General features: G+C 34.6%; 3 protein-coding genes across 3 annotated transcripts; 2 read left to right on the top strand and 1 right to left on the bottom strand.

Moving 5' to 3' along the window:
• The first annotated feature begins 7,656 nt into the window (after positions 1-7,656).
• LOC115989943 lies at positions 7,657-8,580 on the top strand. The gene has a single exon (XM_031113808.1). It carries the CDS (start codon positions 7,657-7,659, stop codon positions 8,578-8,580), a length of 924 nt encoding a protein of 307 aa, XP_030969668.1.
• Positions 8,581-14,349: 5,769 nt separating this feature from the next.
• LOC115988356 (fructan 6-exohydrolase-like) lies at positions 14,350-18,587 on the top strand. Its single transcript, XM_031111887.1, has 7 exons — positions 14,350-14,533; positions 14,695-14,703; positions 15,039-15,901; positions 16,627-16,785; positions 17,199-17,437; positions 17,523-17,613; positions 18,381-18,587. Exons 1-7 carry the CDS (start codon positions 14,350-14,352, stop codon positions 18,558-18,560), a joined length of 1,725 nt encoding a protein of 574 aa, XP_030967747.1. The 3' UTR covers positions 18,561-18,587.
• Positions 18,588-23,508: 4,921 nt separating this feature from the next.
• On the bottom strand, positions 23,509-27,631 carry LOC115988357 (nucleosome assembly protein 1;4-like). The gene is made up of 12 exons (XM_031111888.1): positions 27,438-27,631; positions 27,095-27,138; positions 26,639-26,734; positions 25,869-25,961; positions 25,586-25,673; positions 25,433-25,494; positions 25,129-25,313; positions 24,870-25,047; positions 24,744-24,787; positions 24,022-24,238; positions 23,878-23,895; positions 23,509-23,773 (listed from the first exon to the last, which is right to left on the bottom strand). The coding sequence occupies exons 1-12, from the start codon at positions 27,502-27,504 to the stop codon at positions 23,705-23,707; spliced, it is 1,161 nt and encodes a 386-aa protein (XP_030967748.1). The 5' UTR covers positions 27,505-27,631; the 3' UTR covers positions 23,509-23,704.
• Between the last annotated feature and the right edge of the window lie 235 nt (positions 27,632-27,866).

Genomic DNA, 27,866 nt, shown 5'->3' with positions numbered 1-27,866 from the left:
ACGGCCTACCTTCTTTATTTTTTTTGTAAGTTGTATCAAAGCACACTACATCCCCAAAATATTCATAATCCAACTTCATTCTACCATGTGCCCAAAAATATTTGTAATTAGATAATCAAGGTCAACTTGAATTGCATAAGAAAAATTAAGGTCTTCAGATTGCATTTTTTGAAGAAATTCAAGTAGGCCTCCTGTATCCCCGCTTTTAATCTCATATGTTTGTCTTGTACACAAATCATTATTATAATCCTCAGGAATGAAGCCAAGATTGTCAAGTCCACCTACCCTTTTGGCCATTAGTCCTACACTTGCTCCTGGTGCAATTCTAGAACTATCTGCTAATTCAGCCTCAATAACTTGGGCTAGATTAATGAACCTTTGAGATCTAAGGAATATACGCTTACGAGGAGAAGCTAAGAGACGTGTGTGCCTTGACATAAATTTCACCACACAATATTTTTCACTACATCTACAACTAATTTTTATCTCTACCAAGCAACCGCATCTTGTTTCTGGACAATGGCATTTCACATTATCATCTCTTTTGTCATTCCCTTGTATACCCTCGCAGGAGCAACAAAAAAACTCTATCTAACCATTTACGTGAACCATCTTTATCACCCTTGTGGCCCTTATTTTGCCTAATACTAAATCCAACTACACACATAACTGTTATAGAAATCATACACATCTTGCTCAATCTCAAACTTAATTCCTAATTTCATAATCACTTCTTCGTCTAGGTTAGCATGAATTTTATCATTACTATCTATTGATATAGGTTCTGGTTTTTCAACTATCACAAGTGAATCCTCATCTTCAAAATTCAATTTTTGAACCGATTGACTATCAGTCTTAGTATGATAATTGCTATCACTCATGACCTAAATACAAAACAAAAACAACATAGTTATTTTTTTAGTAAAAAACATATATATATACACACACTTTAGACACACACTTACATAAGTGTGTATAAGAAAGTTGTTAAAAATCCTAAAATTAATTTTTTTTAAAAGAAATTTATTTACACTAAACCAAAAAGAGAGAACTCACTGTGTGACTAAATAATACTTAAAAGGCGTTGAAGGTTGCTTGTTTCAGTAGAAGTCTCTCAAAAGTTGAAAACAAATCTAGAGATATAGGACAAAAGGAATCTCTGTGGCAGTGGACAATAAAGTTTTGGGAGAAAGATAGGAATACACTGAGACAACAAAGGGGAGAAATAAAATAAAAAACAAAAGCTGCAGCAAGAGACAAAAATCAAAAGAGTTCAGGTTAATGTCAACCATATAAAAGAAAAAAAAAATGATTTTAACGTTAACGTCAGGGGTTATCTCACTTAATGGGAGAGGCTAGTTGTCCAAGTTTTTTTGGTGGAGTAGGGAGTGGAGTACAATTGATGAGATAGAAGATTTGGACTCCTTCATTTAGAAAAAGAAATAACAAAATTTTAATTCTATTAGAGAAAATGAGAGCAACTTCTTTGGAAAAGAAAGCAACATAAAATTCTAATTTAACTAGAAAAAATTAATGAACATAAAACAAAATCCTAATTCAACTAAAAATGGGCAATACAAATCTAATTCAACTAGGAAATGGTAAACAACATAAAATACCAAAGATTATCTTCCACTCTCTCAGCCAATCTACAACATTCTCCCCGGGTTGGAAAAAACTTGTCCTCAAGTTTTGAGGGCTGTCTTCCACAATCTATTGGAACCCCAAATAATACTCTCCACTCTTCTCTTTTGCAAAACAAGACGAATCAATATGCTATTTATGAATCTTTTTTTCTCACTCATAATTAGGGGTGTTCATGGTGAGGTGCAGTGCAATTTTGGGCCATTTTTAGCACCGCACCTTATTTTTATGGTCACATGTGCAGTGCGATGTAGTTTAGAATTTAGCTAAAATCATAATTGCACCGCACCTCATTTTTGCAGTCATATGTGCAGTGCAGTGTATAAGATAAGATTTGTCGGTATATTTTTCGAATTTTGGGCTTTTCCTACCCAGCCTAGAACTAATTATTCCCTTTATTTTGGACCAAGTTTTAAACTATTGAACTAGTTTTTCTTTATTTTGGACTAGCTTTCCTAGTCAACACTTACTAAGGTTATTAAACTTTCTTTTTTTTTGAAAACTAGGGTTTATTAAACTATTAATAATATATTTAATATTAAAAATAAATAAATATATTAATATATAGAGAGGGTGCGGTTTGTGTGGTTTTTTATTATAAAACCGCAAACCATACTACATCATGCAGTGCAATGCAGTACACTATTACTTGCGGTGTTGTGCAGTTATGCCATTTTGCGGGTGGTTTTGGTGCAATTTTTCCGGTTTGTGTGGTTTGGTGAACACCTCTACTCATAATATATCTTGTGGAACGAATTCTAATTCTTGACTTTTTTTTCCATGATAGGATACATGAAGCGAATCCTAAAGAATAATCCATGCATACATCAATAAAATTCATACTACTTCCATAAAGGTTACCCAGCAACAATCTTTGATGCCTTAGCCTCAACTCTACTAATTATTGTTCAACAAAAACTTCCAAAAAAGAAGATTTTTTTTTCAATTAAAACTTTCAAATTAGTATTAATTTTATCACCAAGAAAATTGAAGAGAAACCCATCAACTCCAAAGAAATCATAGTTTTGAATATATTTAAGCTCTGGGAGATTGAAACTCTATTCATTAATTGTGAACCTTTTTATTGGTGAACAAACTAATTGTTTCGATGAGTCATTGTGTTTTATAATATCAACAACTTCGAGTGTAGTTTATGAGCTCACCTTGTATGCATATGACTTTATTTTCATCAATCTTAATCTTGTCTCCTCAACTATGCTCTTCAAGATAGTCTTCATAAATTGGTGAATAATCCTAGTCAACGGTATCGACTCTTTTAACATCGCAATCCTCCTCCTCCTCCTCCACATAACACAGATTTGGATGCCTATTTTAAGGCGAAAGTGATGAGCTACTCTGATAGGATATCAAACAATTTCTCTATCTGTTAAAAGATTTGGATGTCGGTTTTTGTGCATTGCATGCAACCTCATCACATTCATACACATCATCTATGTCAACATGCCTTCCCCAATGTGCTCCTCTTCATGCCATGGCAGGAACCTAGCCTTACTTAGGCACCAAATGACGTAGAATAGTGTGACTCTTATACTAACTTATGTAGCGTAGTGTATAAAAGCAGAATCTATAATACATGTACAATAACTACAACTCTTCCACAAAACTTAAGTTCTACATGAACACTATGGCAAAAGAATAGACAAAATTTATTGATACAAAATAAAATAGACATCATGTCTAGAGGGTTGCTAAGCTTGCTAAAAACCATCCACAAGAAGATGATCATCTAGATTATCACACTCATCCATAAACACTATGATTCAACACTTAGGAAAATTTAGCCACACTTGACAAAAAGGAGATTTATCACATAAGCCCGTTACTTCAGAACGTGGGAGCAATCTTCCCACAATTCACTCCCACCAAATAAAGAGACCCACTCAAAATCCCCTATATAAAGACTAGACCTCACCAAATTAGAGGTACGTGAAAAAAATTACCTCGCTTCTATGTCCAGGCTTTGTCTTGCTAATCCTTACTTTATGGTTGGTTCTGATGCCAGGTATGAGGCTTTCTTACGGCTCTGTGACGGGGCGGGAGCAGCCGGGACTGAGAGATGGGTGCACCTTTTTTAGTGATCAATCCATTTGAAATTCCTAACTCTTAAGACTTTTAGAGCTCTTGCGAGTTCTTTAAAGAATTCTAACTTAATTATTGGAGAGTCTCGGACTATACTCTCTCTCTCTCTCTCTTAGGGGTGGGCCCACGAGTTCCTTAAAGAAATTCTAACTTAATCATTAATTGGAGAGTCCCCTTTTAAAGGACACATATTTGATATTTCCAAAACGTTAGTCAAGTCGATGGTGTGGTACCCAGAATTAACCATATTTTGCTTTCTGGTGGGGTACAATTTTTAATTGCTCTTGGACAATTTTAAATGATGATTCTAGGAAGCTTTCATTTAGAGGATGCGTGTTTCAAGGAGTGAAGACTTCATATAACTCAGTGTGTGTAAGACAAGGAACGGCATATGTCCAAAAGAATAATCAGATACTCGAAAATGTCCAAATGCCTTGTTTATTAAAAATAAAATAAAAAAGACTTCATATAACAAGAAGAAGGTTCTCCCACCCATTCATTCCATAAGTCGTGTCCTTTTTCTGAACACTAGTGAAGAAGAAGAAAAGAAATAATTCTAAGCCAATAAACCCCGATTTTACGTTAACTTTTTTAACATCATATACATTTCAAAAAATCTGATCTAACCACTCCTTTATTGATTGAAACATTATGCCACTGAAAGACTTGGGTTGACTTGGTAGCATATGTAAGTGTTTATCTTGTACTCATCCCATCCCTCACAATTATCAAAAACATTTTCAAGCTTTTCATTTGTCTAGAATTAGATGGGGTTGTTAACATAGAAGAATCTAGTCTTCTATCTACTCTCCTTGCTCTGGCATTCTAAAGTTGTCATTCCATCATCTTTCTCTTCTTTGTCTTCAGTACCATCATGCTTTCCACTTCTACAATTCAATATGTCGTTGTCCATTGCTAGATGTGCTTCTTCCCCTTGTGATAAAATTGTTAGTTGTATGAAGAAAAAAAAATTGTAAATTTTCTAGATCATCAATGATGATTAATTTCCCTTAATAACTCGAGACTTTAATTTTGTTAAATTTTATAATTGAACTATGATATTTAAACTTCTATATGAAATTAATCTTGGTATTAGCATAAAATAAATTAACCTTTTTTTAGAAGAATCAACAAATTAACCTTGGCTTAATTAATTAGCATAAAATAAATTTGTTCAATTAATATTTAAATAAAAGGCTCCACTTAAATTTATTGTCTTTGGCTACAAAGGCGCAAACTAGAGCAGACCTTGGCTAATCTGGCCATGAGTGGCTAAGGGGTTTTTGGATAGTGAGTGAGTGATATCCCATCACTCATCACTCATATCTCATTATTCTAAACTCATCACCCAATCACTCATAATTGTAACTTGAAAATACCCATAAGCCAAGGCTAGTTCCGCTTGGCTCAAAATCTCAGTGGAGTTTTCATTTTCAAAACTCAAAATTTAGCTACAAAATTAGTTGTAACCTTACTCAATAAAATAAACATTATTACATATTTTAAAAATCTAACCGTTAAATTATATGTTCTTTACACTCTTAATACATATATCAAAATTTGTGTCAATCAGATATTATTTACTATATTAATTATAGTTTATAATTTATGCATAATTTTAAACTATAAAAATTAGCAATTAAAACAATTTATTGATGACATAATTATTTATTTTTAATTTTCTAGAAATTTTGCAAGCATAGGTGATATAAGAAGAAGACGTAATCCAATGGTAGATTTATCAAAAGCTACAACCAATTTTGTAAATAAATTTTATCCTTACAATGGTTGGGGTGAGGTTCAGGGTAGGCTGATCTGGCTCCAATCTTGTGTGATCAATTGAGCTAGGCACAAGGGGTATTGTGGAGGAAAGAAAATACATAAAATGATAATTTTATGTTAGGTTCTAAAGACTTAGGAACTAATGTATTTAGAACTCTAATGTGTATTGTTGGCAAACCATAATTAAAACAAGTTGTTTAGTCTTGTTTAGACTTGCTCAAAGTTGTGTCTTTTATGTAAAGTTGGATTCAAACTGATGCAGAATTGATAATGCATTTTGGCCTGGTTCGATAGATCGAAGCTTAGGCTCGATCAATCGAAAATCGGGCAGAATGTGTTTTTCTACAGAATTCCAACTCAGCCCTAGTTCATTAAAACGTTTAGGGTTTTATGTTTTTGCCCTAGGTATATAAGGCAAACCCTAGCCACGTTTTAGATGATGCTCATATTGTTGTTTGTGTAAATCTCTTGTGAGATCTGTGAGGAGCTTTTCTTTACACAAGCTTAGGATTATCAAGAAGGAGATTCGTTCAAGAACTTGATGATCATTCAGTTGCTGCCATAGAAGCTTAAAAGAAAAACAAGCTGGTGTTCTTGTACTTACTGGAGAATCCAAGAAAGAAGGAGTTCGTGGTCTCGGAACTTGCATGTGATCGTGTCAGTAAGTTTCTACTAGTGGGTAGCAATAGGATGTTAGTAGTCTAAGTCCTATTGTAAAACTTCGATTCTTTCATAGTGGATTCAAGTTTATCTTGAGGATAACTAGATTAAATCCTCCCAAGGTTTTTACCGGTTTGGTTTCCTAGGTGATCATATCATTATGTTATTTATATTTCCGCTGCTTTGCACGATATGATTGTTTGATTGTGATAACCTAGATTTAGAATTTGAACTAAGTAATAACTTGGCTAATTAACTAGGTTAATCCAATTGTGTTTTTAAGGGGTCTAAAAACGTACATTTTAGATTATCTAATATGATGGTTTACAAAATCGAAACTGAGATATAGGATTTATTGTAAAAGTGATCAATTAAAATAGAAAAAAGTGACTCTTATTTAATTGATAATTTTGGTCAAAATTTTCAAACCATATGTGAATATTCTCGTAGTTAATTAATCTAGCATCCTTTTTTTTTTTTTTTTTTTGACAAACAAAAAATAGCATCCCTTAATACTTTTTTAGTATTATAAGAAAGAAATCACTTAAAACATGTACATAATAAAGTAGCATAGATTGAGAAAAAGTCGGCCGTAGCTGCATGCCAATGTTACAAAGTTTAATTAGCACAAAGCTTTGAAAATGATAGCGCGCGGAACAATTTCATTGGACGTACTCACTTGTGGAGATTACTTTAGTCTATACAAGTTAGTTTCAGCTCTTACACTACCATACACTTTAGTAAATTTTTTAATAAAACTTGTTGAAATTGTTGACTGTGAATGACGAATCATCACTTTTATATAAATTTATTATTTTTTATTATTATTCACCATTGATTAAATTAAAATTTCTTTATCACTTTCATATAAACTCATTATCTCTCTCTCTCTCTCTCTCTCTCTCTCTCTATATATATATATATATATATATATCTAAAAACTGAAGTATAGTATTTATTATTGTTATGCTTCTGTTGAGCCACATCAACGGCCACATCATCTATCTATTTCTCATTTCTCTCCATTACTTCCAACCATAACTTCTTTTTTACCTTTTCATCTCTCCGCTACTCTTAACCTTAATGTCACTCTTGATCTATTGCTTCCTCTTCCTTTTATTTTGACTATTCTTATCCCTATTCTATTACTATAAATATGACATTCTCCATCCCATTCTATAAATATTTTCTCACATGAAAAATGTTATTACTCTCTCTCTCTCTCTCTCTCTCTCTCTCTCTCTCTCATGTTTTATTTTTGTGTGAATTTTTTATTTTTTGTATCTCTACTTTAGATTGATGTATTTATGTGTTCTTTAGAATTTTAATTTGGTTTGCTATTTGGTTTTGTGTTTTTAAGTTATTATCTTTTTTCTTTTCTATAATTATTAAATGTTCAAACGCAGTCTTGTGCAATAATGGAATCCCAATATAGTATTCTTAATAGAGACTAAGACTGGAGTTAAAAGAATGGAGAAAGTCAAAGAAAGAATAGGTCTTGCAAATGGCTTGATTGTTCCCAGTGAAGGCAAAAGTGGAGGAATAGCTCTTTTGTGGGTCAAAGGCTTAGATGTAGAGATTAAAAGCTATACTCGAAGTCATATTGATGCTATAGTGACTGATCCTGTGTCAGGGTTCAAATGGAGAATCACTGGGTTTTATGGGAACCCAGATACTAACCAAAGGAGAGAGTCTTGGAACCTTCTCCATTTCCTCAACACTCAATACCAACTTCCATGGGTCTGCCTGGGGGATTTCAATGAAATTTTGAAGGCATCAGAAAAATGGGGTGGTCCTGAGCGACCCCAACATCAGATGGAGGGGTTTAGACAAGTAGTGCATGCTTGTGGCTTTCAAGATATGGGTTTTGAAGGGCCGGAATTCACTTGTAGCAATCGAAGGTCGGAGGAAGAAAGGATAAGATTAAGATTGGATAGGGTGTTGGCTACAACTGAGTGGAAAGAGAAATACCGAGATGCTAAAGTTCTTCATGTGGTGGAATCTACATCTGATCACTGTGCTATTATTCTAACAAACCAGCAGGTAAGGCGCAGACACAAAACAAGACAATTCCACTTTGAAGCAACTTGGCTTAGGCATGAGAAATGTAGAGAAATCATCCAGGATTCTTGGAAGGATCAAGCAGGCCTACAATCATCAAGTGAGTTGGTTAAAGGACTAAAGATTTGCACAGAAGGTTTAAAAATATGGAGTCAGCATGATTTAGGCCATGTCTCAAAGAAGATCCAAGAAAAAAGGAAGATTCTTCAAGATGTGGTCCAAGCTGACAAAGATTGTAGCAGAGGTGATGAGATAGATATGCTATGTAAAGAAATAAATGAGTTGTTGGATGACGAGGAGATGAGATGTAATCAAAGATCAAGGGTTCAGTGACTAAAATTGGGAGACAGGAATACCCAATATTTTCACCATAGAGCATTGCAGTAGCAGAAAAAGAATGAAATCAAGGGCCTTTTGGACAAAAATGGAAGATGGTGCGAAGACTTTGAAGACATTGCAGGGATGGCAATTGACTACTTCACTGAACTGTTTCAAACATCCCACCCAACTAGAGTAATGGAGGTTGCTTGGACAGTACCAAGAGTGGTCTCTACGGAAATGAATGAGCAGCTAACAAAAGAATTCTAGAAGGAAGAAGTCTTTCAAGCCATCCACCAAATGCACCCGACAAAAGCTATCGACCCAGATGGTATGTCCGCTATTTTTTATCAAAAATATTGGGATATAATTGGGGAAGAATGTACAAATACAATGTTAAATATTCTCAACTCAAATTCCTCCTTGGCAAAACTAAATCAAACAAACATTGTCCTCATCCCCAAAACAAATAACCCAACCAAAATGTGTGAGTTTCGGCTGATAAGCCTTTGTAATGTATCATATAAATCATCTCAAAAGTCCTTGCAAATAGGCTTAAACCTATTCTTAATGCTATAATCTTAGAAAATCAAAGTGTTTTTGTCCCAGGCCAGCTTATAACTGATAATATCCTTGTTGCTTTTGAAATTATGCATTATCTGAAGAATAAAAGAGAGGGGAAAGATAAATACATGGCAATAAAATTGGATTTGAGTAAGGCGTATGATAAAGTGGAGTGGGGTTTCCTTTGTAATATCATGACTACTATGGGATTTAATGATAAATGGATTAGTCTAATGATGAACTATATTTCCACTATCTCTTACTCAATCCTCATAAATGAGGTCTCCCAAGGCTGCATTTTCCCTTCAAGGGGACTTCGCCAAGGGGACCCTTTATCTCCTTATTTATTTCTCTTATGTGCAAAAGGGCTCACAGGGCTGATAGGAGAGGTAGCCAAGAATAAAAAACTTTCTGGCATTTCTATTAGTAGGGGTTGCCCAACAATTACCCACCTTCTCTTTACCGACGATAGTGTCATATACTGCAAAGCAAATGGCCAGGAGAGCAGGGAATTCCAAAATATCCTTCAAAAATATGAGAATGTAGCGGGCCAGAAAATAACTACAGACAAGTCCTCCGTGTATTTTAGCCGAAACACAGATGAAGAAACAAAAGCTGAAGTCTTCAATTCTTTTAGCTCTATGCAGGATATCCAACCAAAGAAATATTTGGGCCTCCCATCATTAATTGGAAGGTCAAAGAAGCAAGTTTTCAATGAAATAAAGGAAAGGGTTGGAAAGAAGTTATCAAGGTGGAAGGAGAAACTCTTATTGATAGGGGGTAGGAAAGTCCTGATTAAGGCTGTTGCCCAAGCTGTGCCTACTTATACAATGGGGTGTTTCTTACTCCCAAAAGACCTTTGTGAGGATCTTGAGGGAATGATGAGGAATTTTTGGTGGGGACAAAGGCATCAGGAATCAAAGATTGCTTGGGTGAGTTGGTAAAAAATGTGCAAATCAAAATTTGAAGGAGGAATGGGTTTCCAAGACCTTCAAGCATTTAATTTGGCCATGCTAGCAAAGCAGGGATGGCGGATGATGTCTCACCCTTCATCACTGATGGCTCGACTATACAAGGCAAGATACTTCCCAAACAATGATATTTTAAGTGCTAACTTGAGAAGTAACCCATCATTTGCTTGGAGAAGCATCCACCAAAGTCTGGAAGTTCTGAAGCAAGGCACAAAATGGAGGGTAGGCAATGGAAAAACTATTCACATCTGAGATGACAAATGGCTACCAACTCCCTCAGACAGATTTTGGTGATTTCCCCATGGTCTCAGCCCTTATTGACCAAGACACAAGAAGATGGAGGAGAGATAAGCTGGAAAGGATTTTCCTTGCATTTGAGGTTGAAACAGTCCTTAGTACCCCAATCAGCTACCATCTACCTAATGACCAACTAATATGGGTGGGTAATAAAAAAGGAATATTTTCATTGAAAAGTGCTTACTATGTGGCTAGGAAAGTGCTAGAAGTAAGTGAACAAGGGGAGTCCTCATCAGGTAACATGCAAGCTCCCTTATGGAAGAAAATGTGGCACTTGAACATCCCAGCAAAGGTGAGAATTTTTGCCTAGAGACTTTGCATGAATACAATCCCCACTATGCTTAACCTGAGCAAAAGAGGAGTCCTAGTAGATCCTCTCTGCCCACTATGCAGCAAGGAGGCATAATTTGTGGAGCATGCAATTCTTAAATGTGAAATAGCCAAAAAAGTTTGGGAAAATTGGATTGACTGCCCCATCAGTCTCTTGGAAGGTAGGCGAGACTTCTCAGATATTGCTTTAGACATGCTGAGACAAGGGACCTAAAGGGACCTAGAAAAATTTTTTGGGGTGGCTTGGATGATCTGGTATAACAGAAACCAAATGGTGCATGATACAAATAGTTCACCAGGAAATATTATCTAGGTAAATGCCATGCGAATGGTGAAAGATTATAGGGAGGCAGATGGTACTCAAGCGAGGTCCCTGGAGCCAAAAGGAAGCAGCCTTGAACAACTCCAGGATAACTATTTTCTCATCAATGTGGATGGAGCTATTCCCACTGGTTATGGCCACTCAGGTATAGGCATCCTTATTCGAGACAAGGACTTGAAGTTCATAGCTATCATGTGCAAGCCCCTCTCAGGAAGGTTTGGAGTTGAAGAAACTGAAGCTATTGCAATGGAACAAGGTTTAGTGCTAGCAAAAGAGCTTGGGCTGGAGCAAGTTCTTATAGTTGGAGACTCTCTTCAAACAATCCAAGCAATTGAGAAAGAAGAAGTCAGAGGTGCAGTTGGTCATATAGTAGCTAGAATTGTGCAAGAAATGAGAAGTTTTGCTGATGTGAAAGTGAAGCACATTGGAAGGACGGGCAACAAAATAGCCCATAAATTAGCCCAGCAAGCAAAAAGAGTGAAGGATGCCATGTGCTGGTTAGGAAGAGAACCAGACATAATTGCAGATTTGCTTAGACGTGAGGGAGTGTTGCTATAGGGTCTTGTTTGTGGTCTATTTTGTTGCTGGTTTGTTTTCCTTTGTGTCCTGTTTCTATTTGCTGCTTTGACTGGCTATATTGTTCTTTCTGTTTTAATGAAATTTCAGTCATCTTTCAAAAAAAAAGGAATAGTGTACTACTCACCTCAGAAGCAACAAAACATCTTCAATTTCAACAAAAAGATAGAGTTAGAGTTAGAGTTAAAGAGAGCTAAACATTATTCACAGTTGAGTTCAGAACTCAAAAAAAAAAAAAATATATATATATATATATATATAGTTTACAATAATATAATGTTATTCTATTATATATCATGGTTTGGATAATTTGGTATTTGACTTATGACTATATTTTATTTGATGCCATTTCTTTTTTCTTTCTATTTCTCTCCTTAAAAAGGTTATTTATCTCTCTCTCTCTCTCTCTCTCTCTCTCTCTCTCTCTCTCTCTCTCTCTCTCTCTCTCTCTATATATATATATATATATATATTCTTTTTTGCAACTTTACTTTAAGTTGATGAATCATTGTATATTTTATATAATACTGTTTTGGGTTAATACGATTTGGTAGTGTGTTTGATTTTTTAAGTTTTCCGTCACAAATCTTCTCTCTCCCTATTTTAGCTTTATTTGATTTTTTTTTTTTTGACATAATAATTAGTTATTTTGGAAGTGAGATTTTGAATTTATACCAAAATACAATGTTGGCTATGTATTTGAATGAGTCTATCAACTATTAAAATCAAACCACCCAAGATGAATATATATAGACAATATTTTTATTTTTATTTTTCATTGATTTATTATTTAGTTATAACATCAAAATTAAAGTAAATGAATATGTAAAATTAAATCTACCTAAGATGAATTTGTAAAGCCAATATATTGATATATTTAATATTTTCAAAAAATTAAAAGTAAAAAATAAATACCAAAAAGAATAATGTTGTGGCCAATGATGTGACAAATGAGAATACTCAGTAGGAGCATAGTAACAAAAATGTGATATGAAGATCCAGTTAAAGGCAATAAAATCTTAATAAATAGAAGTGTATGTAATAAATAAATAAATAATTAGATCTTGTTCTCTTTATTTTATACAGATTATTTTCTTTCATTTCGATAGGTGAAGTGTTCAATTTTAGACTTAAAGTCTACTTTTTTCCTACATATTATTTTAAATATTAAATTTATAATATGGTATAGTCACTTAGGAATGTCTAAGAAATATGCAGTTCCAATTTCATGTATCTATATTAGTAAACAAAACTCAATCAATAGTTTGAAGCTACTCCTATGATAAGAAAAATTTTAAATATAATGATCTCTTTTTAAGAGAATGAAAATTTTGAGTAATATATTTGAAACTCAAACAGTTTAATTGTACAGGAAAAACAAATTAAGAAAATATAACGCACGATAACATAATTTATCAATATATGGACCGCCTAAAAAATGAATAAAATGATAAAATGATACAAAATAAATCCAAATAATAAAATGATAATATATTTTTTGGGATAAATAAATGAAAAATAATTTTAGAAATTGTTTAAGTTTTTGGAAGAAAAAATTATTTTCCACAAAATTTAAAGAACAAATTATATATTATATCATAACTAAAATATAATTATCTATTTTCATGCATAACATGAGTCTACGATTAGTTATTCTTATTTTAGACAATGAATATGCACTTAATTTTGTTGAATTTTCTTCTTCAATTCATGCATATATAATGCAATACTACTAGGATGTAGGAGACTGTTATTTACCATTTAATTAATAAAATATTTAAAGTAGTATACTGTTTATCTATCCTACTTATACTCTTATCAAAGCATGCTTAATTACTTGTTAATTTATGATAGGATATGAATGTCTTAATGTTGTTACAATCTTATTCTTAAATAAATTACTATATTATATAAATAAATAAATGCCACTTTAAGTTTTGACAGAAAATAAATTTATTTCTATAAAACAATTAATAAATGCCACATACATTAAGTTATGAGAGATGCTACGTCTACAACATTTTTACAACAAATCACAGGTGGTTAGTTGTTATTGATTCAAATTTGAAACTAATACTGAGATTACTTTTTTACCCTAACAATAACAACCTGCCACTTAGGATTTGTTGTAAAAATGTTGTAGACATATCATTTCTCTTAAGTTATATGCCAAAATTATAATGCAAGACTTTGTTTTTATTCCATAATAAAAAAAAAATATTTTTATCTTTTGAATAATATATACAAGTGCAGTAAACAATACTGTATTTTAAATTTTCAATTATAGTGTATTGTACTTTTTAAGTTCAATTTTTGTAACAAGTGTGCCTCGTAGAAAAGCTGCTCACATGCCCTAGCATTTGCTGCTCAAATGCTAGGGCATGTGACTAGTTACTCAAGTGGTAATTTTTTTTTTTTTGAGAAATAGGGTAGAATATGATTTTAATTTGATTGATACAAGGTCTCAATTCTCTCTCTCTCTCTCTGTCTCTCTCTCTCTCTGTCTCTCTCTCTCTCTAGTTTTTCATTAATACCCAACAAAGTTGTTTAATTTTTTACTGAAGTTAATGGATTTTATGGATCTTTCAAATTTTATGGCTTGTAAACATTTAACATGATCTGAGTTTTAACTTTATCCTCCTCTCCACATCACAGCCTCATCTCCAAACCTCTCTCTATAAATACTCATAGTATTGACTTCCCTCTCATTCCCACAAAGGCAACATGGCCATCTCTTCCGCTTGGCTATTCTTCTTCTTATGTTCTCTCTTTCTCAGCCATGGTGTTCTTGAGCTTGAAGCTTCACACCATTTTGACCCAAACCTTCAAGTTTCTTCAACTACTCCTCCTGAATATCAACCATATAGAACTTCTTATCACTTCCAACCCCCCAAAAATTGGATCAATGGTATTAATTTCTTTCACCAACTTTGTGTCTCTTTTTCTTATCTTCCTCTCATTTTTTATACTTTCATATTTCTTATTATAACTTTTTTTTCATTCTTTGTTTTTTCCCTTTTAATGTGTTCTGATGGTGAAATGGACAAATGGGTGTTTTTGGATATGCAGATCCTAATGGTTAGTTCTTCTCTCTGACTTGGTTTCCTCCTACTTTTAATCCCATTTCAAATAAAAATAAAAATAAAAATTTGTCACTCTAGTTTAGAAACGAATAAAGATGGCCTCTTCATAAATACTGAAGAACCAATCTAAAATAAACATGAATGTAACCATGCAAAATAAAATAAAATAAAATACAACAATACTAGTGAGTGTTTGCATGAATAGTTTTGTAGTATAATTATTCTGGAAAATGCTTTGAGGGTGCCTCCTTTGTTTTATTATGTACTTTGGAAAAAAAAAAAAGGATATATTTCATTTCATATGATTAATGTCTATGACTCTATATACAGGACCAATGGTTTATAAGGGAATTTACCACTTGATGTACCAATACAACCCCGAAGGTACAGCTTGGGGCAACATTGTCTGGGCTCACTCAACATCAACGGATTTAGTGAACTGGACCCCACATGATCCAATCATCTACCCATCTCAGCCGTCTGATATCAACGGTTGCTGGTCGGGTTCCACCACAATCATGCCCAGCGGCACACCAGTGATTCTCTACACAGGAATCAACCCCAAGCAGGAACAAGTCCAAAATTTGGCCATGCCCAAAAACCTTTCTGACCCATACCTTACAGAATGGGTTAAGTCACCAAAGAATCCAGTAATGTCACCTTCTCCAGAGAACCATATCAATGCAAGCTCATTCAGGGACCCAAGCACTGCTTGGTTAGGCCCTGATGGGACTTGGAGAGTGGTGATTGGAAGCAAAACGGACCGTAGGGGATTAGCAATTTTATATAGGAGCAAAGATTTCGTTACTTGGATTTTATCCCAGCACCCACTTCATTCAGTTGAAGGCAATGGAATGTGGGAGTGTCCTGATTTTTTCCCAGTTTCGATTGATTCCAATCGTGGTGTTGACACATCAACTCTTGGTCCTAAAGTTAAACATGTGCTCAAGGTGAGCTTGGATGATACTAAATATGAATACTACACCATTGGAACTTATGACCTTGACAAGGATATCTATATTCCGAATATTGGATCCGTGGAAAGTGACTTGGGCTTGAGGTATGATTATGGGAAATTTTATGCTTCAAAAACTTTCTTTGATAGTTTAAAAAATAGAAGAATCTTGTGGGGTTGGCTAAACGAGTCTTCGATTCCTGACGATGATAGAAAGAAGGGATGGGCTGGAGTTCAGGTAATTACTTGTGTACTATTGCTTTAATAAATTTATAGTAAAAGTCTAAGCCTACCAACTTTTACAAGATTATTTGATCCTTAAAAATAGAAATAAAAGACTTTTACAATATTATGTTATGTAAGGCTGTCTGGGATGGGTTTGTGCCCATCTTAAAACTGACCTGACCACTTCGGGTCTCCAAAATCTAGACCAGCCGCCAACCAATAAAAATGGTTGGTTCAAGCGTGTTAGATCTCGATCGATGGTCGGTCAAAGTCGGGGAAGAAGGATATAGCCAAAATGCGCTGGAATTGGCCGAAATTCACCAAATTTGGCCAACATATGGCAAGATCTCAAAGAAAACTTACTGGACCTCGAAGAGATCTCGATGGGTCTTGATGAGATCTAGTCATGATCTCAAAAAGATCTCAATGGATCTTGACATATCTGGCAACAAATTACCAGAAACTCCTCTTACCTTCAAAAATTAACATGATTCTGATGTATAAGCTGGTCGAGTCAGTTGGAATAAGATTTTGAAGAGAAGCTCTGTTAACTGGCCCACCAGTCTTGGTTACTAGAGGTTGAGATCCACTGCTGACTATCACCGGTGTCGGGTCGTCTGGTATTTGAGTATGAATCGGACGGTTGCATCGAGTGGACAACCCTAATGTTATGGTTAATGGCATTATGGCACAATAGAAATTGTTTGATTTAAGGTCTTTTGGGGGCACATTTTGCAGGCAATTCCAAGGACTCTTTGGCTGGATAAATCCGGAAAACAATTAGTGCAATGGCCCATTACAGAAATTGAAATGCTGCGAGGACAACAAGTCAACCTACCTCAGCAAGTGCTTAAAGGAGGATTAGCTCTTGAAGTTTCTGGTGTCACAGCAGCACAGGTATTTTATTTTTTGGGTAAATTATATTTTCTCTATGGGGCCAGTTTGATTTCGTTCCATTAAATATATGGTTAGTTCAATTTTGATCTCTTAAATATGGAGCTGGTTCAATTTTAGTCCCTTAAATGTACATTTTCTCTGATTATATTCCTAAAAAATGAGTGTCTCAACATCCCGTTAATCCAATAAATAGAAAAATAGATGAAGGCACCAAATTAATTTCTTTTAAAAAAAAAATTTCAAAGAACAAATCTCCATTTTTAAATTTAAGGTACCAAAGTCAGAGTTATACTAATAGATTTCAGGCACAAAAAGTCAGTACAAGTCACTTGTAACTTACAAAGCATATTGCTTATTAGTTATTACTTTTCCTATCTATTATTCTTTTTGTTTTCTGTTCTTATCTTTTACAGGCAGATGTTGTGATTTCATTCAAAGCAAGTGACTTAGAGAAAGCAGAAGTGCTAGACCCAAGTTGGACCAATCCACAAGTACTTTGTAAACAAAAAAGTGCATCAGTAAGAGGGAGTCTTGGGCCATTCGGGCTGCTAGTTTTGGCTTCAAAGGGCTTGCAAGAAGTCACTGCAGTGTTCTATAGAATATTCAAAGGTCAAAACAAATATGTGGTGCTTATGTGCAGTGACCAAAGCAGGTGTCCCTCAAAGCTCTATCTTTTTTAAGCCATCATAATCTTTCCAAACTTCAAAGATTCGAACTCACAATTCTCTGGTTGACAGGTCCTCCTTAAATGATAGTACTGATAAAGCCAATTATGGGGCTTTTCTGGATGTGGACCCCGTTCATGAGGAACTGTCACTTAGAAGCTTGGTAAGTTGCTACGAAATTTATAAATTATGTTTAGTTTTCTATATGTTTAAGTGAAAGTCAACCTATCTGAATGATCATTTCCCCCATACATCGCATTTCTGGGAAGCAGAACTGCACCATGTGTAAAAAGTCTAGCCCACCAAAGTTTTTATCAAACACTTCAAGATCTGGTCATTTACCTAAAATTCTTGCCCACCAAAGCTTATTCACAAAATGCAGCCACAGTGCCTTCGTTTTTTTCCTGTATGTATATTTTTGAATCGGTCTCAAATTATTATTCATTACATTTTTCTATAAATGTATAAATAAAACCATATTTATTAGAACCTCGTAAATCAATTGATACTTTTAATATTTTAAATAAAGAGTACGCATTATATGCAACAATATGTGTGAACTAATAATTACCCTTCCTCTCTCAAATATTAAATCCGTTTTGAGACGTCTATATATGTGATTTCTGTCCCTCTTTCATGCAACTGAAACAAAACAAAAACAAAAAAAGAGGGTCTTATAGATTTTGACCACCAAACATGGATGAAGCCTGTTTGATAAAGGAGTCACTAGCCCCAGACCCCACCATTGTTAACCTGCATGAGCAATATTCTTGCAGTTTCAAACCGATAAGGCAATAACGGCATTCATACGTACTATACCAACTTTATAGTTTTCTAAGTTCCTTATATGACCTACGCTGATTCTTCCTTTTACCCATTTCATCATTGTCTTTTTGACTCAATGCATTTGATGTTTATCCTTTAACACAGATTGATCATTCAATTGTGGAGAGCTTTGGTGGAGGAGGAAAATCTGTTATCGCAGCTAGAGTTTACCCTACATTGGCAATTGATGGAGAAGCCCAATTGCAGGTCTTCAATAATGGAACTGAGAATGTTCAAATCACAAGTATGAGTGCTTGGAGCATGAAGAAAGCCCTAATCAATTAAAAGTTGACACTGAAATTGGGAGTGTGATTTCTGTATCACCCACAATATTATTTGAAAGCAATAATTACTTAATCAAATATGGCTACATGCATCACTCTTAATATTTTATCACTTTTGTGGGGGTCAAAAACAATGAGACCAAAATAAAAGGTCCAATGCTCTTAATCGTCATAACTAATTTATACATGAAAGGTCCAATGCTCTTAATCATCGTAACTAATTTATACAAAACTGGAGGGTAAACCACAATGGGAAGACTAAATAGATAAAATCTGAAATTGAAATGAACTCTTTTCGTATTAATTAAGCTAAATAGACTTTTGCTGAGGTATACAACAGTTTACAAATTTAGAGTACTCTCAAAGCTAAAAATTCCTATCTTTCCTCTCTCTTTTTTCTCCTCCCTCCTTCAATGGGAATGTCCCCTTTATAGTCCGAGCTATTCTCCCTTCTGGTAGCAGAATACCATACTGGATGTCAGAGAATTGAATATAATGTTCAGGCTGCTCATTCATCATTTAATGTAACTGGCATCAGGTAGGAACACTTAATTAACGCAGAAGTGACTATCACTTTGGGCTGTGTTCCACCTTTTCAGGATCCTCAGCACTTCTTCTGGGTAATGCCTTCCTCCTCGGCCGTACCGATCATTGACAATCCTCAGCTTATTTTAGCAAGAAGATCCAAGTTTAGCCTTTTGCCCTTATGTCCTCTGGACTCCCTCCATGGGATCTGGGACTGACCCAGATCCTCAAATCGTTGCTCTAATCCAGCTTCTTCAGCCTAAGGCTTATACGAGGGAATCACCCCCCTACACCTTTATATAATTCAGCATCTCATCTTACTTTTCAATTATTACGTTCATATTTTAATTCATAATGTTAAAGACATCAGTACAAGTTCAATTCTACATGTACCTTGCACAACTTGTATTAATATGGTACAATACGCCTAAATAAAACTACACCCTAGAGTCAGTTGATTAGTGTTAATCTCTCTAAAAAACACCCCTTGTTGGGATTCATAAAGAACATAAAGAAAAGAAAAAGAAATTATACAACTCAAAATTAATATAATACATACCCAAGGAACCCGACCATGTCAGATCCGAATGGTCACAGGCAAATTTAAACGGTCTATAGTGTAGACCTTGAGTTAAAAGGCTTTAACAATTATACATTTTGGGCCGGATTTCAGGTGAGACAAAATCTCACCCATTTAACTCAATTTTTCTAAAACATGGTTATTTAATTTATATCTTCCAAACATCATACTTAGGGTTGTTCACGAGTCGGGTTTGTGCCCAACTCGGACTTGACCTGAATGCAGCGGGTGGGGAAAATTTTAACCCGCAACCGACCCGAATAGAGTTTCAGATCTACCAGTTCAAGTCGTATCGATTTCAGGTTCATATCAGTCGGTTTTGTGTTTGCTACAATGGAGCGAAATCTAGCTAGATTTTGGCCGAAATATTGCTAGATTTCATCAGATCTTGCCAGATCTAATGAATTTTGACCGATATTTCCTCTGAATCTATAAAGATCAGGCCGAGATCTTGATGGATTTGTCAAGATCTAACCGAAATCTCCCTATATTGTCAGACTAAGAGTTTGGGCTTACCAATTTTTGGCCGAAACTCGTGATTTCCAACAAGGGAAGAACAACTCATCAAGCAGGTTGGGTACGTCGATTTCTCAGACAGTCGACCTGCAACTCGAATCAACAGTCTCGGGTCCTAGCGCCAACGACCCACATCCAACTGAAACAAAGCTTTGATTGGGCAATTTTCGGGTGCAGAGCTTCGAATCTAGGCGAGTCGTGGATAGCTCTAATCATGCTTTGCTTCCTATATCAACCCATTGTAGATCGTCTTACTATCAACTTAACATGCTAATTTTACCCTAATCAAGTTTTATAAACTCTTTTCACTTTTTCCTTTGCTCTCACACAGTTACTTATTCAAATTCTAAATCCATCTCTCACGAAAATCCCTTTATCAATTTCTGGTTTTTTTTCTTCTTGCTAAGGAAATTGCCAGCTTAATTTCAATATTGAAAAGAAAATGAAAAATAACCAACTCTATCTGATTGCTTGCCAGTAAGTGACCCACAAACAAAGTCACCTAACTCATCAATCGACATTAGTCGGTTGGGCTTTTCCTTCACCCAATAAGATTGGGTTAAAGTTATACCTGGTATAACTTTAAACAATGTTATACTATTTAATATTTTTTTAATGACGTAAATGCACTTTTGGTCTCTACATTTTGACCATATTTCTATTTTGGTCCCTACATTTTTATTTTACCATTTTTAGTCCCTATTTTGAAAAACGCCATCCATTTCAGTCCCTACTGTCAGATTCCTAACGGAAATATCCTACATGGCTAACGGTGTACACTGTTGGCACAACAAATGTTGACATGACTATTAAAATAATATTTTAAAAAACTTATTTAGCATTTAAAAATTCCATGTCAATAATTTTACATTAAAAAAAAGCCACATCAGATAAAACTATAAAAAAAAAAAAAAAAAAAAAAAAAAAAAAATCTAACCTTCTTATTTTTAAAAATAAAAATAAAAGAAAATAATTTTTTTTTTTTTGGGAAGAACATGAAGAACCCAGAACATGTGTTCTTCTGTTCTTCATTTTCTCCCCAGCAAACCTTGCCTAGAAAATTAAAAGATCAATATTTTTTTTCTCTTTTCTTGTATTTCCTTAGCAACAAAACCCATAAAATCACTCAAATTAGATTTACAAACATAAAGACATGCCCACAGATTTACAAAACACAAAGAAATTCAACAATTACTCAGTCGATTCTTTCACATCTCATTACAAACACAGACCTTCAAAGATTCAAAACACCTTCTACAAACCCAAAGTACTGACACAACTTCATCCAAACTTACAGACCCAAGCAAACCCAAATGAAAACTAGCAAAAACCCAATCTAACCGTCTAGATCGAAGATGGAGAAAGGGGATAGATCTGACTTCTAAGTATGTTCAGATCAAGGAGAGAGAACTAGGCATGATTGTGGTTGGCCATGGAGGCTCGGGTTGGAGGAGAGATGGCCATGGAGGCGATGTCACTGGTTTTGCGATGCGCCACAACTAGCCATACCACCATTAATAACCAATCCCAACATCTTTCTCTAACCCCGATCAAGCCGATCTCAACCTCTCCCTATCTCTAACCCAAATCAAACCCATCGCACCCGACTTCACAAACCTCACCACCAACAGCTTCATCATTTCGGCGATGGATTTAAAGAAAGAGCTTGCCTTTAGTCAAAGAGAAAGAGCTTGAGAGATTCCAATTGTTCTTGGAGATTTTTGGAGAAAGAGAATTTGGAAAAAAATGAGTTGGGTCAAATAGATTATTGATTTTTTTTTTTTTTTTATGTCATTGTTGACTGGAAATATGAGATTGAGTTTTAATGTTTTGTTTGGTTATTTTTTCAATTTTAATTTAAATTAATAAATTATAAGTTTTTTTTTTTTGGCTTTTTTTTTTTTATTTAAATTGTTGACTAGGCATTTTTGAATGCTAAATAAGTTTTTTTAAATATTATTTTAATGGTCACGTTAGCATTTATGGTGCCAACAGTGCACACTGTTAGCCACGTAGGATATTTCTGTTAGGGAACCGATAGCAGAGACTAAAATGGATGGCGTTTTTCAAAATATGGACTAGAAGTGGTAAAATAAAAATGTAAAGACCAAAATAAAAATAGGGTTAAAATGTATGGACCAAAAGTGCATTTACGCCTTTTTTAATTGGATACGAATTTTGACAAATCCACTGTTAAATTACATTATCTTCGTATATTCTTTATACTTACAAAATTTCAAGATAATCGAAAATTAATAGTTATGGAATCAATCAATTGTTTAAATTTAAGTTTTTGTAGTTTAAAAAAATGCATAAAAGTTGAGTTTATAGATTGAATAATAAATAAAATCCAATTGACAAGAAAGTTCGTATGAATATTAAAAATATATAGAAAATGTAATGTAATGGTGGAATGTTTAAAATATAAATTCAATAACTAGTTATTGGATGATATAACATTGCTTAAAAGTTAGATTAGGTGTAACTTTAAACAATATTACGTCACCCAATAACTTGTTATAGAATTCATATTTGAAATTTTCATTGTTAAATTACATATTCTATATGTTCTTAACATTCATACCAATTTTCATATTAATTGGATTTTATTTACTATTCAATCCATAAACTCGACTTTTATGCATTATTTTAAACTACAAAAACTTAAATTTAAACAATTAATTGATGACATAACCATTAATATTTAATCATCTTGAAGTTTTGCATGCATGAAAAATGTATAAAGATAATATAATCCAATGAATGATTTGCATATTGAATGTGTGTGTGTGTGTATATATATATATATATATATATAAATAATTAAATTAACATTGTTCCTTACACATTATAGCACTAGCTAATTGGTTGGATTGGGTCAAGTCAGTTCAGGTTTAGGATTTGCTGGGTTTGGACCCAAAGAGGGTTGAACTAAGTCGAATGCAAAGCTTATTGGGTTAACCCACTAGTATGACGGGCAGGTTAGCATGGAAAAAATGATTGCTTTGTTTTGTAACGAGCCATGAAGCCCAACAATTATAACCAGCCTAAAAACAAAGTTTTTATTATTCGGTCTTTGGCAAGGACCAGTTAAAAGGAGTGAAAAACAGTAAAACATCGCCTATGTGCCAACAAAGACGCACTTGTGTGAATTCTAGATCCAACGCCGTCAACTCGAGTCTCCGTACACATTAAATTGTTTAAGCTAATATGTAAGAGTAATGCCTTATCAAAATCCAACTCATTGCACCCAGGTCATGTAAAGTGAATTAACTACTTAGCAAAGGAATCAAACCAAATGAGTATTGGGTAACTTTGCTATACTAGGTAATTGTTAATGTTGGAAACCTAACAAGTGAAAATTGTACAAATAGTCCGTAATCATTGACAAACGACATCAATTGAGAGTATAGACTGTATAGTGCATTTTACATATACTATTTTGAGTAATAAACCACCAAGAGACCCAACAGAAGCCTCTTAAAGGAGAAGTACAAAAAGAATAACAAGAAAAGAAAATAACACTACTGTTGTTTGCATTCAGGAGGGCGCTCACCTAGCTGACCTTCCCCAGTTTTTGCCCTTCCACTTTTCTGCAGTTTATAAAAAGCAATCCAGAAGTCATTCGGTCACTAATCCAAAAGAATTAACTCATATGTTAAATTACCAGAAAATACAAATGTTAGAATCATCTCACCTTGGGTCCAGCAGATGACTGCAAGAATCAATGAAAAAAAAAAAAAAAAAAAAACATTAGAACTACAAACTTATAATTCTATAGTGTGTTCAAATTAAGAAATGTGGCATAGGATGCAAGTGAAAATCTTGATGATATCTATACCTTCTTCCTGCCCTTGCCTTTCTCTTCCTCTTCCTCTTCCTCATCGTCATCATCCTCCTCGTCTTCATCGTCATCCTCATCTTCATCATCTTCATCTTCATTATCACCATCCTCATCGTCCTCATCATCTCCTACATCGTCAAATTCATCCTCCTGTACAGCCTCCCCAGTGAACCAAGACACTGCATGAGGTATGATTTTGTCCCGAATTGTTGATCTACACAGCAATACCAGTGAAAGGTCATTTCAGAAAACAATAATAAATTCAGACAACTAGACACAAGTCAATACCCCTTCCCATGCTAAATAACCTTTAGAGAATTCAGACATTGGTAGAATAGATCACAGCTCAAATAAGTCTTCAAACTTCATTTTGTTTTATATGGCATGTAAGGCATCAACCTTCATGTTATGTCACCATAATTTATTTATTCAGGAAACATTTATGTGTTCCAACACACCTGTACAGCACGTTTCATTTGTAATGACTACACTTAAAAACAATACATACTGGGTAAACCAACTCTTATTAAATGCCCAGCAAACCCTAAGCATCAAGCAGGTTTAATCCAATGTAGAACAAACACCACAAAATGATTATATATATATATATATATATTCACAAGACATTAAGGATGCTCATCAATGGATAAGCTAAAACACATTATCTCTTATAATAGATAAAACCTGAGCTCCCCAAATTACAAACCCTCATGACTTACCCAATGTCGTAGTCTTGTTCCATTTGACTTTGAAGTTCTTCAGCCTGTCAATAGATCACAAAGGCAATAAATTATATTACACTTCCAACTGCATTGTCATCTTGTTATATAAGAAACTGCACTTACAATATCTTCATCAATATCATCATCATCCTCAGGGACCTGTGGAGGGCTAAAAAAGCTAAAGAAGCTTGGACAATTCTCAGTTTTTGTGATGGGTTTGGCATTCTTGGATCCCTTTTTTGGTTTCTTCTTCAAGATCTTATGCGTCAAGCTTTTCCCAGGATACCATTCAATCTCCGTCCTATGGAATACCCCAACATAAGAAGAGACTCAAAGAAAGAGGAGACAAAACATTTCAGTAGAACAATAGAGATGAAATTACCCAATTGCTTTCTCCAATATAGGATCATCTTCATCAATCATGTGATATGTTTTTGTAAGGACAGAATTCTTGAAAAACGGATTAGTATCAAAGAAGAATTCCAGCTTAAAACCCTTTGGGTCATCAATTCTACACCATTTGATATCTTTGAGGAACTTAAGAGCCTCTTCATCACGCTCTGTGATCTAATCCAAGGGAACAGCACATCATAGTTCCACGATCAATACAATATATAACAAAGAACCTTAGTCCCAAAACTATGGGGAATATCCAAAATAGATCATAGTTTATAAAAGATTGTCACCTCCCCGGCTAGTATTTCATTAGTCTTCATTGCTGTAACCCAGAAGTCAGGCACTCCTTTTTCTGCATTCCCAGAGAAAATCATAAATCAAGTTCAAGGAATAATAGTTCTCAATCAAATGAAAACTTTAACTGTAATCCAGAAGTCGGGTACCTTCTGTGGCTTTGTCCTCTTCTTGGTCCACACCAGCTTCACTTGTAACTCCTTCTACTTCAACTACACCATTCACAATCTCGTGTCTCTGCAAGGACCCAATCAACAAATTAACTGAAAAGATACATAAACGAACCCTGTAGATGAACAGCACTGGAGTTGCAATCCAAATAAGTTGACCCAAGGCTAAACGTCTCTAACCTGGAAAACATGCTAATGATAAAAATGTTGTGATATCAATAAATATAATGCAAAACTTACTGCCTGTCAATATCATGAATACCTTTGTGTAAAGTGGTTCATAAAGCTTCTGGTACTTAGCTTCCAATGCCGCTCTCTCCTCAAAAAATTTTGCCTCCAGCTCATTATGCTGGTTCTGCAAATTTAAAATGTCTAAGGTTATCTTCAGCCCAATATTTAAAAATCAAAAAATCATATGCCACTACCAACAAACATCTCACAAAGACCCACTAAGTTCAAAGGCATGCAAATTTTCAGAAGAACTAAATCAAGTGCCTTGTAACAGGTGCTACACATGAGAATCCCATTAAACCGATACCTTTCTTGTCAAATTTATTTTAGAACCCTCAATTTATGCTTCCCTTAACCCAGAACATAGGGGCCCCTTTTTTTTGGGTTCAATGATATTCAATCTTCCTACAAAAAGTATTTAAAAATAATAATAATAATCATAACCATTTCTCAAGCATTGCATGACGTTAGCCAACCCAGCATTACACTCAAGTGATTAACAATCATGCAAGTGATATAATTCAGCATGTGCTTGACTTTCTAATGGTTGTCCAAGGTATCATCAAAGAGATTTTTTTTTTTTTTTTGGATATAGGAAAATTTGTTTTGGGGGGGGTGGGGGGAGGGGGGGGGTTGTTTCCCAAAACACTGAGCATCACAAGGGTGCTGGCACCACTGGGCTATCACTTCGAACCCCATCATCAAGTTGATATATATAGAGACTAATAAAAGAGGGATTCAAGAAAGGTAAACCAAAGCAAAACGACACTCATAACTGATAGCATTTAGAGGCAAGCTAACCTGAATCTCTCTCAGAACCTCAACGCGCTTCCTGACTTTGGGTGACAGAGTTTCTAGGATATCTGAGTGCCCAGCTGCCAAAGTCTGAAGCTTATCCTGCACAAACATCAGAACATACCAAACAACACATCATCAGCAAAATAAGACCCACAAATCAAAACATTCATTGGCAATCAAATTAAATACCATTTTCATCTCCTACAACTATATTTAATCTTGAAAATGAACACATCATTTCCCAGTCATTTTAGCTCACCTCTTTGAAAATGCACAAACCCTCTTTTTTTTTTTTTTTTTACCTCAGCTAAAATCAATCCATTTCAAAAACATATCCCCAAACTGAGCTTTTACCAGCCACCAAAGCATATTTTTCACATTATTCTCATTACCCAATTCACAAAAAACATTATCGCCCTTAATGAACTGATTACTAACTAGCACAAAGAAAAAACTTGCCTTTAACGCATTAACAAGACCGGCACGTTCCTCTGCACTAAGAGCTACAACAACAAAAAAAACAACAAACACACTCAGTTTATAACTCATTCATTTCCAAAAGCATAAAAAATGCTAATAATATCAAAATTTCTAACATATAAATACAAATATGTGTGTGTTTGCTTATATCACATGATTCTAAAACTAACATCAAAATTCAAAATACAACACAGAAAACAAAAACTCAATGATACAACAACGAGTACTCAAGCTAATACAACATAAAAATTTAAGGAAAAAAAAACAAAATTCACGAAAGAATTCAAAAATTCTTGCTTGAAAGAGAGGGGTTTGGAGATACCGGCGGCGGCGGCGGGGAGAGACGAGCCGAGATCGGCCAAGTCGAAGTTGTCCTTGTCGTTACTCATTTCGTTTTCGTATTGATTTCTCTGTTTGGGAGGCGAGAAAATAAGATGAACCCTAGAGAAAGAAAGTGAGAGAAAAGGAGGGAAAATGAAATAGAGAGAGAGACAGAGAGTTTGTTTCCCTTACGTTTTAAAGGTTCGGCGATTTTTTGGATTTTTATTTTAGTATTTGATTTTGATGATGATCAGGTGGGGGTGTGTGGTTCACGTGCTTTAGGAGAGCGTGGAATGCACGGGCCAATTAAGTGGTCATTTCGTGAAGGTGCCGGTTGGGGTTGAGTTGGGCACTTGGGCCTCACTTAACTGTGTTTATACAAATTTTTTTTGGAAAAAAACATTCAAAAATTCGAGATTTTGCTATCATT

This window comes from Quercus lobata, chromosome 5 (assembly GCF_001633185.2).
Source record: "Quercus lobata isolate SW786 chromosome 5, ValleyOak3.0 Primary Assembly, whole genome shotgun sequence".
NCBI lineage: Eukaryota > Viridiplantae > Streptophyta > Magnoliopsida > Fagales > Fagaceae > Quercus > Quercus lobata.
The sequence above is the reverse complement of the archived record's forward strand: the minus strand, read 5'-3'. Positions and strand labels throughout refer to the sequence as shown.

Excerpts from the sequence above, each read along its gene's own strand:
- LOC115989943 (XM_031113808.1), top strand. The coding sequence starts at position 7,657 with ATGGAGAAAGTCAAAGAAAGAATAGGTCTTGCAAATGGCTTGATTGTT.
- LOC115988356 (XM_031111887.1), top strand. The coding sequence starts at position 14,350 with ATGGCCATCTCTTCCGCTTGGCTATTCTTCTTCTTATGTTCTCTCTTT. Across the intron at positions 16,786-17,198 it reads CTGGTGTCACAGCAGCACAG|GCAGATGTTGTGATTTCATT; the intron begins GTATTTTATTTT and ends TATCTTTTACAG. Across the intron at positions 17,614-18,380 it reads AACTGTCACTTAGAAGCTTG|ATTGATCATTCAATTGTGGA; the intron begins GTAAGTTGCTAC and ends CCTTTAACACAG.
- LOC115988357 (XM_031111888.1), bottom strand. The coding sequence starts at position 27,504 with ATGAGTAACGACAAGGACAACTTCGACTTGGCCGATCTCGGCTCGTCT. Across the intron at positions 26,735-27,094 it reads GTCTTGTTAATGCGTTAAAG|GATAAGCTTCAGACTTTGGC; the intron begins GCAAGTTTTTTC and ends ATGTTTGTGCAG. Across the intron at positions 24,788-24,869 it reads ATGATATTGATGAAGATATT|GCTGAAGAACTTCAAAGTCA; the intron begins GTAAGTGCAGTT and ends ATCTATTGACAG.